Consider the following 16,471-nt stretch of genomic DNA (forward strand, 5'->3'; position numbering starts at 1 on the left):
TTTTTGTTGTTGTTACTGAATAGTGTGAGTTCTTTATATATTTTGGATATGTGGATATTAAAGCCTAATCAGGTAAGTGCTTTGCAGGGGCCCCAGGTGGCTCAGGTGGTTAAGTGTCAGACTTGATTTCAGCTCAGGTCTTGATCTTAGGGTCATGAGTTCAAGCCCTGCCTTGGGCTCCATGTTGGGAGTGGAGTCTACTTAAAAAAAAAAAAGAAAAACAAAAAAAGTAAGTGATTTGCAAATATCCTCTTTCACTGAATAGGTTGCCTTTTTGTTTTGTTGGTTTCCTTCACACTGCTGAAGCTTTTTCGTTTGTTGTAGTCCCATTTGTTTATTTTTGCTTTTGTTTACCTTGCCTTTGGGGTCAGATCCAAAATTAAAAACAAATCACTGAAACCAATGTCAAAGAGCTTGTCACCTTTTCTTCTCGGAATTTCATTCAAGTCTTTAATCCATTTTGAGTTAATTTTTGTGTATGGTGTAAGATGGTGGCTTAGTTTCATTCATTTGTATGTAGCTGTCCAGTTTTCCCAACACCATTCATTGAAGAGACTGTCCTTTCCACATTGTATAATCTTGGTTCCTTTGTCCTAAATTAATTAACCATATATGTGTGGGTTCATTTCTGGGTTCTCTATTCCATTCCTTTGATCGATGTGCCTTTTTCACGCGATTACCTATTGTTTTGATTACTATAGCTTTGTGGCACAGGGAGGAGATTCTTACAACTCGGAAAGGTGGGGAAAACTGCTTCCCTATAACCCTCCCCACCTCTGGCACAGCCTTTGGGGTTTGCAGACCTGGAAGCCTTGCAGGGTACCCATGTGGCCGGCAGGTGGTGCCACCTTACCATAAGCGGCAGAGTGAGAGCATTTTCCCCCCTAGGGAGAAGTGAGGCTCCAGAAAAAGCTGGTCGATAGGTACTGGGGCCACCGAGCCACCGCTTATCCTGGGCCGAGCGGCGCGCACAAGTAGAAGAGAGTGGCGCGGCCGCTGTCCCGGCTTTTCAGGCAAATGTGCAGCTTAAGCCCTTCCTAGTCGGTTTTTCGCGCTCCGGGGGCAGCCCTCTCCGCACGAGCTTTGGGCACTGCGGGAGCTTGCAATGCAGAGCAGCGAAAACGGACCGCCTAGCGCCCCAGGATATTAGCCCAACACTGCCTACCCAGGTGCGGGCATCTACTACCGAGGCCCCTCAGGGAGTACCAGACCCACAGACGGCCCCTTTTCATTGGCAGCCAGTCTGAGGGCCCCGCCCCCTTTCGTACAGCTCTCATCTGTGACTGGCTCTCGGGCTCTAGCTGGCCACACCTCCTCCCCTCGCACATACACAAGAGTCACGCGCCTTTCAGTTGGAAACTTGGCGTGCTGAGGGGGACGGTGGCCTTCACTGCCCCACCCACTTACCTTGTCATTGGTCCGCGGCTCCCCTCATGGCCACGCCCCCATTCCTGCCCCCTGGCTGGGAGGGCAGGCACACGTTCGTGATTGGCTGCCCTGCCTGCCTCTCGCGGGAGCCGCTGGCGCTTCCCCCTCCCTTCTCCCCCTCCCTCGAGTGTCCAGGTTCCTCAGCTAGCCCAGGCCGAGTCAGTGTCAGTCAGGGAGCCGGACTGCCGAACGGTGTGTGCGGACGCTCCGCTGCAATCTCGCCCAGGGACCGGTGCCTGCGCTCGCGCCGCCGGGTGGGAAGGATGAAGCCGCAGCTGGAGCAGCCACCCTATGATTGGCTGTGGCGCTTGTGAACCCGAAGTAAAGATGGCGGGCGGGCAGGCAGCCGCCGCACTGCCCACTTGGAAGATGGCGGCGCGCCGCAGCCTCAGCGCCCGCGGCCGGGGGGTCCTGCAGGCGGCGGCCGGGCGGCTGCTGCCGCTGCTACTGCTGAGCTGCTGCTGCGGCGCGGGCGGCTGCGCAGCAGCGGGCGAGAACGAGGAGACGGTGATCATCGGCTTGCGGCTGGAAGACACGAACGACGTGTCGTTCATGGAAGGGGGGGCGCTGCGAGTGAGCGAGCGGACCCGGGTCAAGCTGCGGGTGTACGGGCAGAACATCAACAACGAGACGTGGTCCCGCATCGCCTTCACCGAGCACGAGCGGCGGCGCCACAGCCCGGGCGAGCGCGGGCTGGGGGGTCCCGCGCCGCCAGAGCCGGACAGCGGCCCCCAGCGCTGCGGCATCCGCACCTCAGATATCATCATCTTGCCCCACATCATTCTCAACCGCCGTACATCGGGCATCATTGAGATCGAGATCAAACCGCTGCGCAAGATGGAGAAGAGCAAGTCCTATTACCTGTGCACATCGCTCTCCACGCCAGCCCTGGGCGCCGGCGGCCCGGGGTCCGCCAGTGGCGCCGTCGGGGCCAAGGGCGGCTCCGGGGTGGCCGGGCTCCCGCCGCCCCCGTGGGCCGAGACCACCTGGATTTATCACGACGGCGAGGACACCAAGATGATAGTGGGCGAGGAGAAGAAGTTTCTGCTGCCCTTCTGGCTGCAGGTGATCTTCATTTCGCTGCTCCTGTGCTTGTCGGGCATGTTCAGCGGCCTCAACCTGGGGCTGATGGCCCTGGACCCGATGGAGCTGCGCATCGTGCAGAACTGCGGCACCGAGAAGGAGAAGAATTACGCCAAGCGCATCGAGCCCGTGCGCAGGCAGGGCAACTACCTGCTGTGCTCACTGCTGCTGGGCAACGTGCTGGTCAACACCACGCTCACGATCCTGCTCGACGACATCGCCGGCTCCGGCCTCGTGGCGGTGGTGGTCTCCACCATCGGCATCGTCATCTTCGGGGAAATCGTGCCCCAGGCCATCTGCTCCCGGCACGGCCTGGCTGTAGGGGCCAACACCATCTTCCTCACCAAGTTTTTCATGATGATGACCTTCCCCGCTTCTTACCCGGTTAGCAAGCTGCTGGACTGCGTCCTGGGCCAGGAGATAGGTACTGTCTATAACCGGGAAAAACTGCTGGAGATGCTCCGGGTCACCGACCCCTACAACGACCTCGTTAAGGAGGAGCTGAACATCATCCAAGGGGCGCTGGAGCTCCGCACCAAGACAGTGGAGGACGTGATGACTCCGCTCCGGGACTGCTTCATGATCACCGGCGAAGCCATTCTGGACTTCAACACCATGTCGGAGATCATGGAGAGCGGCTACACTCGTATTCCAGTGTTTGAGGGGGAGCGCTCCAACATCGTGGACCTCCTCTTTGTCAAAGACTTGGCCTTCGTGGATCCAGATGACTGTACTCCCCTGAAAACCATCACTAAATTTTATAACCACCCCTTGCACTTTGTTTTCAATGACACCAAGTTGGACGCTATGCTGGAAGAATTTAAGAAAGGTGGGAAATTTTGGTATCTTTCATTGGCTTGCTCTTTCTCTCTCCATCCTCCTCCCTACTTGAGCCCTCTACCCTCAGACCAACCCCCCAAGGCGAGTTGACCGGAATTTCTCCTCTCTCTTAATTGCAAAGTTGAAAGGGTGGCATGGATTTGGGGATGGATTGAACTAGGAAGCGCTTGTAGGTTTTTTAAAAGCCCAAGACTACCGTCATTCTCTTGTTCACATTTCAAAACGCAGGCTTTCGATTTTCTGTGCATGATACTGCCGTCCCTCTGGGCTTGAGGGGTTTGCGGCATTCATCACCGGGGTTCTAAATGGGTAGATGCAAGTAAGGGCCAGCTAATGCCATGCTGTGCCATCTGGTTGACATGTACTTATCTCAGGCATTTGGAAAACATTTGAATAGCCTTTCTAAACTCAACACAATCTTTTTCCTCCTCCTTAAACATTCACCGATGTTTCAGAGATTGGAAGTACATTTTCAGTTTTTGTTCCCGGTTGTCGGGCCAGCTGTGGGGCAGATTGAGGTCTGCCTTTGATGATAGGGGATGGGGTCAGCCAGGTATCACCAAAAAGATTCAGTCATTTGGATGTAACTTACTTAGCTAGGAAAGAGGGTTTTTTAAAAAGTAAAGTTAGTTACTAATATGTAACTTGGAAAGACTAGAGGTAAGTTAAACTTTTATGAGGCTATCTTGCCTGGCTTTCTTCACTGTTTGTTTATATTCATCTGACGAATAAAATTTCCCAAACCACATGTGGTTTGGGCGGAAATCTTGAACCTTTAACAATGGGATGACTCCCTCTATTGTGGTTTATTTATTTCTCCAGTTTTTCTGGTTTAAAAGTGTTCTTTTTAACCTTGATCTCTTGATATTTTAAGTTGAAGTGTTTCTTCCAAGTCAGTGTTTACTATTCTAGAGGGAGTTTTAACATGGAAGAGAAGCGCACAGTCTGATGTGCTCACCTTTCTTGCGTGATGGTATTTTTTGTTTGTTTGACCATTGTAATGAACCGGCAAATAGCACCTTGTACTGTTGTTACCGACATTCTGTCTTTAAAGAGAGTTTCCAGTAAATAACATGGTTTTTTGAAGACCAAGGGCTGCCGAACTGTTTCATTGCTATGGTGCTAGTGCAGGTATGAAAATGTGTATGTAACCTTTAATGACCTGATAGTCCTCAAAACTAAGTTTTCCTTCTGCAGATAGAATTTTGAGCCCTCATAGCGGTCTCTCCACTGAAAAAGGCCATGTGTAGGTGGTGACAGCTCACTGGACGTGGTGATCTGAACATCCCCAGAGCGCGTGTGGTTGCCCTAATTCCATTTTCCGGGCTGAATGGTGTCCTCTCTGGAACGGGATCACATTGCAGTAATTTTCAGATAAAGGAATAGAGCAGAATGTGCCTCAGAGATGGGTAATTTGCATTTAAAAGCAGAGGGAGATTCTTCTGGATTCTTAAACAGTAAAAAGAAAATGTCCATTATCTCTAGGTGACAGAGCTTCTTTTCGGGGGTGTCATTATCCCTTCACTGCTGAGTTGTTAATTAGAGCATCTGACCAATCTCTTCTTTCATTTTGCGGTAACATCTCTAGTACAGAAAGATACCTTGCAGTGCTTGAAAATGCCTCTGAAATACTTAATTTTCTTCCTATGGCTAAATTTTGCAACATTGAGACTTAATAATTTATTCTGTGGGTTTTTTTTTTTATTTGAAATTTTTGCACATCTGCTGATGGATTGAAACACCAGTGTGTCCTCCCTGCTGAAGCCTTTCTTCACTTCTGTATCTTTTTTTTTTTCCCTTGGAGGCTTTAGCGCTTCACCTTACAACTCATTGATCTTGCTCCTACCCCAAAATTTCAAAATTTGCATTATTTTGAAACCTGTTTTTGGTTGTCCTTGAGCAATATTCCTACTTATTCCCTGTGGTTTATTGTTTCAGGAGGAACCTTTTCTCCCCAACGTTACCTCTCACAGTACCTTTAGATAACAGAATTCCTAGTATTTTCCCATGCGTTTTTGAAAAATAGTGCACAGGACTTTATTTTTGTCCTTAACCAGAGTGATGTATTTGGTTAAGAAGAGAGTACAGGTTAAAGGTATGCCTAAGTCAGTGGCATATTTGGAAGAACAGGCTAAGACAGTTGGTTGCCAATGGGAAATTTCGGCCATAGTCTTAAAAGGATAGAGTGGGTGTTTGTTACTTACACGGTAGGAACAACTTACTTTTCACCTTCCCTTTCTTGATCTTTTTTTTTGAGGAGTTTGGCCGCTTTCACCTTACTAACAGCTGTGTTAGTTCTTTCTTCCCTCTGAGTTAAAATATTTCACCAGATACTGTTTTCTTTATTTTCTAATTCAGTTTGAAATAACGTGAACAGTTAACCTTTATTGTTTTTTTTCTCCATTGAATAATGGTGTGTGGGATGGTCTGAAGCCTTTTTCTTCCTCTTTTTCCCTCTTTCTCCTAACAATACTAACCGCAACTCCCAAACTGTTAGGTCATTAGTCCAGATCTCATTGAAAATTGCCCTTCCCAACTAAGAACGTCTGCACTGAAGTCTTTCCTTACTAGAGCTGTACATCATTGGTGGGAGTTATGCTTTACTGAGGAGAAGTAAGGTTCTCAATGTGAAAAGAAATGAAAAGCTACCTTTATAGAAGTGTATGTGAATGTCTTCTTTCTACTGATTAGAACTTTTTGCCTGGCCACCTAGAAACTCTTAGCTTTCCTTGAGGTTGGAAGACAGTAATTACATTAATTTTAGAGTTAGCTTATTATTTATTTACTGTGCCAGGTACAGGGCTGAATGGTTTACCTGAATTACCTTGTTTAAATCTCATAATGGCCGAGCAGAGCATTTTCTCCATTTTGCAAATGAAGAAATTGAGGCTTAGGTTACAAGATTTGTTCAAGGTCACACAGCAATTTGTTGATTTGGGTTTTAACTCAGGTCTGTGTGACAGCCAGACTCGGGCTCTTAGCCACCCTATGCTTAACCATTACGCTGGTCCCCTTGATTCTGATCTTACATTTCTGTTTTGAGTGTGAAGTTTGCTTTTTTGTCAAAACACTTTGCTTCAGAGCTTGTTGGGCAACAGACACAGAAATGTATTTAAACATATACGTGGCTTTTAATCTCTTGCTTCTGTGATGTTGTACATAACAGTTGGCTTCCCCACTTGCCATTAAAACAAAATCAGTTTTTTGGCCCGTGTGACCCTAAATCTAAAGAATTCTATTTCCATGCAAAGCATCGAGTTTCATTTTGAAAATGTTTTATACTGCAATAATATGCTAGTTATACATTATAATGGACTTAATGGAATACTCTACAGCTGTTTCTCTAATAGCTGAACTATATAGTCATGTTTCATTCTTGTTTCTTATCTGCTTCTGTTGCAAGAATGACTCAAACTCAGTTTTGTGGTTTAATCTTGATTTTATTTGCAGTTTTGTAAATGCCACCTGTATAATAATTAATTGCTAATGTGCGTCGTTTACAACTCTGCCCCTCTGTGCTCCTTGCAGTCTTTCTCTTTCTGTTTTGTTACTTTCATAGTTACTTATAAGCCTAAATAAGAGAATAAAAGTGAACCTTATGAGGAGATTATGAGAATTCCAGAAAAACTGAAGCAAAATAGTTCAGAGGGAAGAAAAGCTAAATTGAAGGTTGCTACCTTTGTATGCCGAAAGGACATAAGGTGTTCTCCATTGACCTGACCAAACCTTCCTTATAAGACATCGTGAACTCTTGGCCACTCAGTTGACTGTACTGGGGTTGAATATGAAGAATTAGTAACTGGTTATTGTTGTTTTGTTTTGTTTTTTCCTTTTGCTTTGTCACCATTGCATTCCAGTACTGCAGAGAATGCAGTTTAATAGCTCCTAGGGACTTAGCCAGGCTTCCGTGTAGCTTTTTCTTAGCTGGGAGCAGGTAGCATCACCAGGTAATGCTCTTGCAGGGGCAAGAGTAGAGTGTAACGTGTAGTTTTCACTTAAAACTTTAGCTTAAGCAATTCTCTCTTCCTCTAACACAAGTCTTGCCATATCGGTGTGCTGAGAGTTTAATGTTGAAAACGTTTTCTTCACCCAAGAAAGTGTTCTGCTTGCCTAGAATGGAGGAGGATGTTTTTATTCGTGTTTAAAGGTATGAATGATGTCAGGGATGGGTGGGTGGATATATTTGCTTCTTTGATCTTGTATGTTTATTAATTTTGTACAGTAACAATGTGAAACTATTATAATTTTGTGTGTTTTTAGATCATCAGTCTGAAATATCCAGATAGCATAGAATCGGAGGTGGAAGGCAGGCAGCTTGAGGATGGTCTCCTCCAGTGTTTGTGAAACTTACCAAATGATAAGAACTACTTGAGTCACTTTTTTTTTTTGTTTATTTATTTATTTTGAGAGCAAGAGCGAGAGAGAGAGAGAGAGAGAGAGAGAGAGAGTGCGCATGAGCAGGGGAGGGTCAGAGAGAGAGGGAGAAAGAGTCCCAAGCAGGTTCCGCACTGAAGCGTGGAGCCCAACGTGGGGCTCGAACTGAACCATGAGATCATGACCTGAGCCGCAACCACGAGTTGGATACTTAACCGACTGAGCCACTCAGGCACCCCTGGATCACTTATTAAGAATAAGGTCCTAGGCCTCACTCAGAGATATCCTGAACCAAAATCTAGGGAAGGAGCTTTGGAATGCATATTGTTAACAGTTACCCTGTGATTAGGTGAATTTCTAAAACGTTGGTCTAGTCAACCTTGTAAATAGGGAAAGTAAACCCTGAGAAGGAAAGAAAGTTAAGTGACTTGCTTAGGGCTACCCACCTAGTCAGTAGCATCAACATGACCAGAATCCGCGTTCCTGTTTCTAGACTGGAGTGCTTCCCACTCCATCTGGCAGGCCTTCTGGTCCCAAGTTAAAGGTATTCTGGTCAGAGTTAAAGGTGGCTGCATCCTTGAAAAAGCAAATATTCAGGTTTGCCATTGGTTTTTGCCCTGTGATGTTGATGTCAATATTTTTTGACATCCTGGATTCAAGCCATCTTTGGTAGGCATTTTGTTACACAGAAAATAAATCTGAACGTATGAGCTCATTTTATGTTAATTTATTGCTTTGTTTGATTTTTTTTTATGTTTATTTTTTGAGAGAGAAAGAGAGAAAGAGAGACAGAGACAAAGTGCAAGTGGGGGAGGGGCAGAGAGAGAGGGAGACACAGAATCCGAGGCAGGCTCCAGGCTCTGAGCTGCCAGCACAGAGTCAGATGCAAGGCTCGAACCCACGAACCGTGAGATCATGACCTGAGCCAAAGTCAGATGCTCAACCAACTGAGCCACCCAGGTGCCCCACTTTGATTGAGTTTTTAACTCTGCTGAGGTCAGACTAGGAGAGTACTTTAAGAAATGGGTATTGGAGCACCTCGGTGGCTCATTCAGTTGAGTGTCCAAATCTTGATTTCTGCTCAGGTTGCGATCTCACAGTTGGTGGGATCATGACCCGCATTGGGCTTGGTGCTGATGGCGTGGAGCCTGCTTGGGATCAGTGCGCTCTCTCTCTGTCTCTCTCTCTCTGCCCCTCCCCCACTTGCACCTGTGCTCTCTCCTTCTCTCAAAATAAATAAAAACTTAAATAAAAAAAAAGAAATGGGTATTGAGATTGCTTCAAGTCTCACTAGTTAAATATAAGGTGTTTCTTTTGAGTTAACTCATTTTGGATATCCATGAATGATGTGTTTTATTCTACGAGAGTAATGAAGATTGGATTTGGGACTTTAGGGTGAAACTTTTTTGGCTCTTTTAACTTTTGTTCACAGTATAGGTCTGTAAATTTCCCATTGAAATATTCATCAAGGCACTTGAGGTATGCGTCGCATTCATGCATCTATCTGTCCTCTGTGTCCTTTTTTAATTTTTTTAAAAATAATATAAGTTAAGTTCTTACAGAAAATCATGCCTGTTTTGAGAAGGTTATTTGTGATAATAGGACCATGGAACTTTTTAGGCCAGGAGACACTGTAAGTGAATACTAGCTCTCATTTAGTATGGTTTGGACAAAACATGGAAGGACCTCATTCTGCTTTTTCTCTTGATTTTTGTGGGGATTACACACTACCTGCCTCTCCTCACAAAGGGCCCAGAATTATTTACATTTTGAAACATTCCAAACTACTGGGAGGGACCAGTTAATATTAATTATTAGCAAATCTAAACACAGTTTAAAATATCATTAACCAGGAAAACCCACAAAATAGACTGAGCCAACCTAATATTTATGGTTTTATTTGTTCTTTAAATACTTAGACTTTAAAAAACAAACCTCTGGAATCCAATTAGATATTTAATTTAGTTCTGTTTAAAGTAGTATATTTCTTTCTAAGGGGCCCTATCTTCTAAATGCATATATGTAACTGGTAGTAAACTTCCATTCCAGTAAGCTTTGCTTGGAATATAAAGAATGTTTATTAAACTCAATACATGGAAATGGATGACTAGGATTGAATACGATTTATTTTAGTATTATCTGTTCACCTGCTTTTTCTCCAAACACAAACCAGAAATCCTGATCCTACCAACATTGAAAAAGAGAGACACCAGGGGTGCTGGCTGGATCTCTGGATTGTGAGTTTGAGCCCCACGTTGGGGTGTAGAGATTACATAAAAAAATATATAAAATCTTAAAACAAGAAAAAGAGAGACACTAAGAAGTATTCTTTCTTTCAACAGCACATATGCTGGCAACTCTGGAATGCTTATGCAGAGGGAATTTAGGGGTAGCACACTTTGGAAGGGGGAACTGGGGGACTAATAACAAGCACCCACTGTACATGATATGCTTATTAGGTTGGCTTAGGGGTTGATGGGGATAATGGGGGTGCTGAGTCTTCCCCTGTTTTATATTAGTGCTACCACTGATTGTAAACACTGCTGTAATGATGGGGAACTCCTCATTTCTTCATACTTAACCACCTCCCGCCCTTGCTGTCAGACCTAGGTGGGAATATTTCTGTCTCTGAATTTACATCCTGCGGGGAAGATACCACTTGCTAATGCAAAGGTTAAGAAAAATGTTCTCTTCCTGGATCTACTTTGGACAAGTAACTTACTCTCTTTAAGCCTCTGTTTTTTCCACAGTAAAATGGGAGATTTTCTGACTCATAAGGTGCTTAGTAAGAATTAATGTGGTAATGAATGTAAAAATGCTTCTAGTGGCACCTGGCACTTAGTGCTCAGTTAACCATTATTTTTGTCATGATGATTCTGTAGACTCTTCATCGTTCTTGGTCTTTCTCTCGACTGGGTAGTGCCAGTCAGGAGACACCTTGAGCCATCTGTGCTCATAGTTGTTATGGATGACCAAATCTTGAAAGGAGCTCATCATCGTAGGTTTGTTTGTTTGTGTGTTAGTTTTTTTATTGTGATTGAATTCCAGGCTCTGTCTCTTTTCTAACAGTTGCTGTTACTGGGCAAGATAGCCACGTGTGTACATATTTTGAAGGAAAACAGAACAATCAATTACATGTCCTACCCTCCGTAGAGTAAGCACACTGAATTAAAAAATGTCTCCATCCTGGCTAGTATCAAAAAGACAGGAAATAACAAGTGTTGGTGAGGATGTGGAGAAAAACGAACCTGTGTGCACTCTTGGTGGGAATGCAAATTGATGTGGCCTCTGTGAAAAACAGTATGGAAGGTCCTCAAAAAATTAACAAGGGAATTTCCATATAATCCAGTAATTCCACGACGGAGTAGTTACCCAAAGAAAATGAAAACGCTAATTTGAAAGATATAAGCACTCCTATGTTTATTGCAACATTATTTACAGTAGCTAATATGGAAGTAGCCCGTGTGTCCATCGATAGATGAATAGATAAAGGAGACATACATACAATGGACTGTTACTTAGCAATAAAAAATAATGAAATTTTGCCATTTGCAACAACCTGGATGGATTTGCTAAGTGAAATAAGTCAGTCAGGGAAAGACGAATACCATATGGTTTCACTTACATGTTGAATCTAAAAAAGAAAACAAATGAACAAACAAACAAACAAACAAAAAAGCAGGAATAGAGCCATAAATACAGAGAAGAAACTGGTGGTTGCCAGAGGGGAGGGGGCTGAAGGGGGAAGGCAAAATGGGCGGAGGGGAGTGGGAGGTATAGGCTTCCAGTTATGGAATGAATGAGTCACAGAGATAATAGGTACAGCTCAGGGAACGTAGTCACTGGTATTGTGATGGCATTGTATAGTGACAGATGGTAGCTACACTTGTGGGGAGCGTAGCGTTATGTATAGTTGTCAAATCACTGTGTTGTACACCTGAAACTAATGTAATGCGTGTCAACTATAATAATAATAATAATAAAAATCTTCATTCTCTTTGACTAAGTGACCAAAAAAGACAGCAAAGTTTATGAGATAGAACAAGTGCTCGTGGATTTTAGAAACCCTTGAATGACTGAAGTTTGAGGACTTTTTTTTTTTTTTTTTTTTTTAATTTTTTTTTTTCAACGTTTTTTATTTATTTTGGGGACAGAGAGAGACAGAGCATGAACGGGGGAGGGGCAGAGAGAGAGGGAGACACAGAATCGGAAACAGGCTCCAGGCTCCGAGCCATCAGCCCAGAGCCTGACGCGGGGCTCGAACTCACGGACCGCGAGATCGTGACCTGGCTGAAGTCGGACGCCCAACCGACTGCGCCACCCAGGCGCCCCTGAAGTTTGAGGACTTTAAGGAAGATCTCAAATTAGTTTGATAAAATCTTTTCATATTGATTGTATCAAAAGCATTAAAAAATGGTAATGTCTAGCATAGCAAATTTTTGTTGCTTAGTGCAGTGCAAATTTGTAGTACTTTTTGGAAGGCAACCAGAAGTCATTACAATGTCCTACCTTATGGTTCAGTAATTAGCCCCCTCCCCCCGAAACCTTAAATTCAGTAGTATAATTCAAGAGAAGAAAAAAGCTATGTTGGCTTTTCATGTTGCTCGTGTATTGCAACGTTATCTACAAAGAGTGAAAAATTGGAAATAAATGTCTAACACTTCAAGGCAGAGCTTGGAGGGAAGGAGTTAAGAAATTTTTAGATGTAAACTAATTATAACCATTTAATGATAACGGTGAAGGCCACACAGCAATATGGGAAAATTTACATTGATTATTTTGCATGGATTATAGGCATACAAAAATATTCAGGTGTACGGACTGAAACAGAACATGGAAAAAGGGAGAATAGTTGATGTTTTAGGATAGGGTGATAATAGCCAGTCTTTGCAAAAAATCTCATTGTTAGCTTTGTACAATAACAGTAGCTGGAAAAATTCAATTCTGCTGAACATTATGAATCTTGATACTGGGAAAACTAACCTTTGCTCATATTAGGGAAATCATATTATTCCATTTCTCCTGAGGGACATTTTACTGCTGAAGCAATGGTTAAAGGTTTTTTTGTTTTTTTTTAAAATTGCGATATAATTCACATAGCGTATAACTTGGTGGTTTTTCGTGCATTCACAAGGTTGTGCAGCCATTACCACTGTCTACTTCCAGAACATTTTCATTACTCCAGAAAGAAACCCTGTACCTGTTAGCAGTCACTCTCCATTCCCCATTCCTTACATTCCCTGGAAACCATTACTCTATTTTCTGTCTCTAGGGCTTCGCCTGTTCTATACATTTCACTTAATTGAAATCATACACAGTGTGGCCTTTTGTGTCTAAGCTTCTTTCACTTAGCATAATGTTTTCAACGTTTCATCCATGTTGTAGCATGTATCAGTATTTAATTCCTTTTGTAGTCAAATAATATTCCATATTATGGATGTACACTGTATTTTTTTCATCCATTTATCACTTGTGGACATTTAGGCTGTTTCTACCTTTTGACTATTATAAATAATTTGCTGTGAATATTGGTATACATGTTTTTGTGTCAACGTATGTTTTCATTTCTCTTGTGTAGATACATAGGAGCAGGATTGATGGGTCAAATGGTAACTCTATTTTCAACTGTTTGAGAAACTGCCAAATTGTTTTCCAGAGTGGATGTACCATTTTACATTCCCACCAACAATGTATTAGGGTTCCAGTTTCTCCATATCTTTGCCAACCCTTGTTACTATATTGAATAATTTTTTAAAATTATTATAGTCACCCAAGTAGGTGTGAAATAGTATCTCATTGTGGTTTTGATTTGCATTTCCCTAATGTCTAATGGTGTTGAGCATCTCTTTGTATGTTTATTGGCCCTTTGCATATCTTCAGGTCCTTTGCCCATTTTTAAGTTGGATTATTTGTCTTTATTATTGACTTGTAAGAATTCTTTATTCTGAATACTGTATCATATATACTTATCAGATATAAGATTTGCAAATATTTTTTTTCTCATTCTGTGAGGTGTCTTTTCATTTTCTTGGTAGTAACCTTTAAAGCAGAAAAATTTCTAATTTTGATGTCCAGTTTATCCCTTTTTTCTCTTGTTGTTTTGTTTTTATTGTCATATCTAAGAAACCATTGCCTAATCCAAGGTCATGAGGATTTATGACTCTATTTTTGTCTAAGATTTTAATAGTTTTAGCTCTCATATTTGGGTTTTTAATCCATTTTGAGTTAATTTTTGTATATGGTCCGAGGTAGAGGTCTAACTTCCTCTTTTTGTATGTTGATATCAAGTAGTTCCAGTACCATTTGTTGAAAAGACTGTTTTTTCTTCATTGAATTGTCTTAGCATCCTTGTCACAAGTCATTTAACCATAAACATGAGATTTATTTCTGGACTCTAATGTCTGTTCCACTGATCCATACAGATCATAAGGAAGACATATGTCAGTGACACACTGTTTTGGTTCTTGTAGCTTTGTAGTAAGTTTGGATATTGGGAAGTAGGAATTTCTTCAACTTTGTTCTTTTCCATGATAGTTTTGGTTGTCGGGATACCTTACATTTCTTTCTTTCTTTCTTTTTTTAAGTTTAGTTGCCGATTTTGAGAGATAGCGAGAGTGAGGGAGGGGCAGAGAGAGAGAGAGAGAGAGGGAGAGGGAGAATCTTAAGCAGGCTCTCGGCTCACAGCAGATCATCTGAGATCAAGAGTCAGATGCTTAACCAACTGAGCCACCCATACACCCCAGATCCCTTACATTTCCATACAAATTTTTCATAGATCGTGTCTGTTTCTGCATAAAGGCAGCTGGAATTTTGATAGAGATTGCATTGAATCAGTAGATCAATTTTGGGAGTATTGCTGTGTATTAAGTCTTCCACCCATGAATATGTGATGTCTTTCCATTTATTTAGGTCTTCTTTAATTTCCTTCAACAATGTTTTGTGTATTTACAATCTTTTTATTAAAACACTTAGGGGGCACCTGGGTGGCTTAGTCGGTTAAATGTCTGACTTCAGCTCAGGTCATGATCTCAGCGTTCATGAGTTTGAGTCCCATGTCGGGCTCTGTGCTGACAGCTCAGAGCCTGGAGCCTGCTTCGGATTCTGTGTCTCCCTCTCTTTCTGCCCCTCCCCTGCTCACGCTCTCTCTCTCTCTCTCAAAAATAAATAAACATTAAAAAAATTTAAAACACTTAGGAATAAATTTAACTTTTTGATGCTATTGTAAATAGAATTGTTTTATTTATTTAATTTTTAAGATTATTCATTGCTAAAAATAGAAATATGGTTCGTTTTTGATCTTGTGTCCTGCAACTTTGCTGAACTCATTTATGAGGTGACAGATTGCTCTTAAAATATATAAAAGCGCTTTTTAAAAAACATGTGAGTGTTTTGGGGTTATTTTATGTTTGTTTCATTTGATTGTAGTGAATTTTATATTTTCTTTTAAAATTTTAGGCATATTGATTAATTTATTTATTCTTTCTATAATTTATTTATTTTTTTATAATTTACATCCAAGTTAGTTAGCACAGGGTACAACAGTGATTTCAGGAGTAAATTCCTTAAGCTCCTTACCCATTTAGCCCATCCCCCCTCCCACAACCCTTCCAGCAACCTCTGTTTGTTCTCTATATTTAAGAGTCTCTTATGTTTTGTCCCCCTCCCTGTTTTTATATTATTTTTGCTTCCCTTCCCTTACGTTCCCTTCCCTTTTGTATCTTAAAGTCCTCATATGAGTGAAGTCATATGGTATGTCTTTCTCTGACTAATTTCACCTAGCATAATACCTTCTAGTTCCATCCACGTAGTTGCAAATGGCAAGATTTCATTCTTTTTGATTGCCGAGTAATACTCCATTGCATATATATATATATATATACCACATTTTATTTATCCATTCATTCATCAATGTACATTTGGGCTCTTTCCATACTTTGGCTACTGTCGATAGTACTGCTATAAACATTGGGGTGCATGTGTCCCTTCGAAACAGCACATCTATATCCCTTGGATAAATACCTAGTAGTGCAATTGCTCGGTTGTAGGGTAGTTCTATTTTTAATTTTTCAGGAACCTCCATACTGTTTTTCAGAGTGGCTGTGCCAGTTTGCATTCCCAAAAGTTTTAGGCATTTTTATTTGCCACTTTCATATATATAGAGTGAAGAATCCACTATCGGTTATTGACAATGTCATTCTCTAGAAAATTTGGTAAGAGAGGAACTTTTCTATTTCAGATTAGATATAGGAAATAAAAAGGCTGTACGAGATGTGTCAAAGAGACCAAAATACAGCTGGCTGGAGTTTTGGAGTTTAAAAGTTAATCTGCCTGATATTTAGAGTAGCTTTGTATCAGATTTGGGATTTGGGCTAGGAGGTGAGTACAGAAAAGACTGTGTTTGCTTAATATCTAAAGGGCTTTGTAGTGCCTTTCTTTTCCAGGCCATTTTACCAAGGGTTTCCTTTGGGTCATTTTTAAAGACTAGAGAGAACCTTGGCATATGGTCACTCTGCATTTCATATTGCCATCATTAGTATAAACCTTGAGGTTTTTGGGTACCAGGTAATCAGAAAAAAGAAAATGAAACTCTCTCTGTCTCTCTTTCTTTCTTTCTTTTTTTTTTTTTTTTTTTTGGTGTTGGGGGTGGGGTGAGGGGCTGGTAATCTGAGAGGGAGAATGTTTTCCCATGCTAGCAAAGACAGACTGAGGGCATCATCTGATCTTTATGGGAGTGTGCAAAGCCTCA

General features: G+C 42.1%; 1 protein-coding gene across 4 annotated transcripts in view; it reads left to right on the plus strand.

Moving 5' to 3' along the window:
* Window positions 1-1,610: 1,610 nt before the first annotated feature.
* CNNM2 (cyclin and CBS domain divalent metal cation transport mediator 2) overlaps window positions 1,611-16,471 on the plus strand; it is a 143,270-nt gene continuing 128,409 nt past the window's right edge. For 2 of the 4 annotated variants that reach the window (XR_006209063.1, XM_042960335.1), the window contains exon 1: window positions 1,611-3,340. Coding sequence is in view for 3 of the 4 variants with exons in the window: in XM_042960335.1 (XP_042816269.1) it covers window positions 1,720-3,340 (1,621 nt within the window). In the remaining variant the exon portion in view is untranslated. The remainder of the gene's footprint in view (window positions 3,341-16,471) is intronic. The other 2 variants (XM_007080291.3, XM_042960334.1) reach the window with 2 other exon arrangements.

This window comes from Panthera tigris, chromosome D2 (assembly GCF_018350195.1).
Source record: "Panthera tigris isolate Pti1 chromosome D2, P.tigris_Pti1_mat1.1, whole genome shotgun sequence".
In the NCBI taxonomy this organism is placed as follows: domain Eukaryota; kingdom Metazoa; phylum Chordata; class Mammalia; order Carnivora; family Felidae; genus Panthera; species Panthera tigris.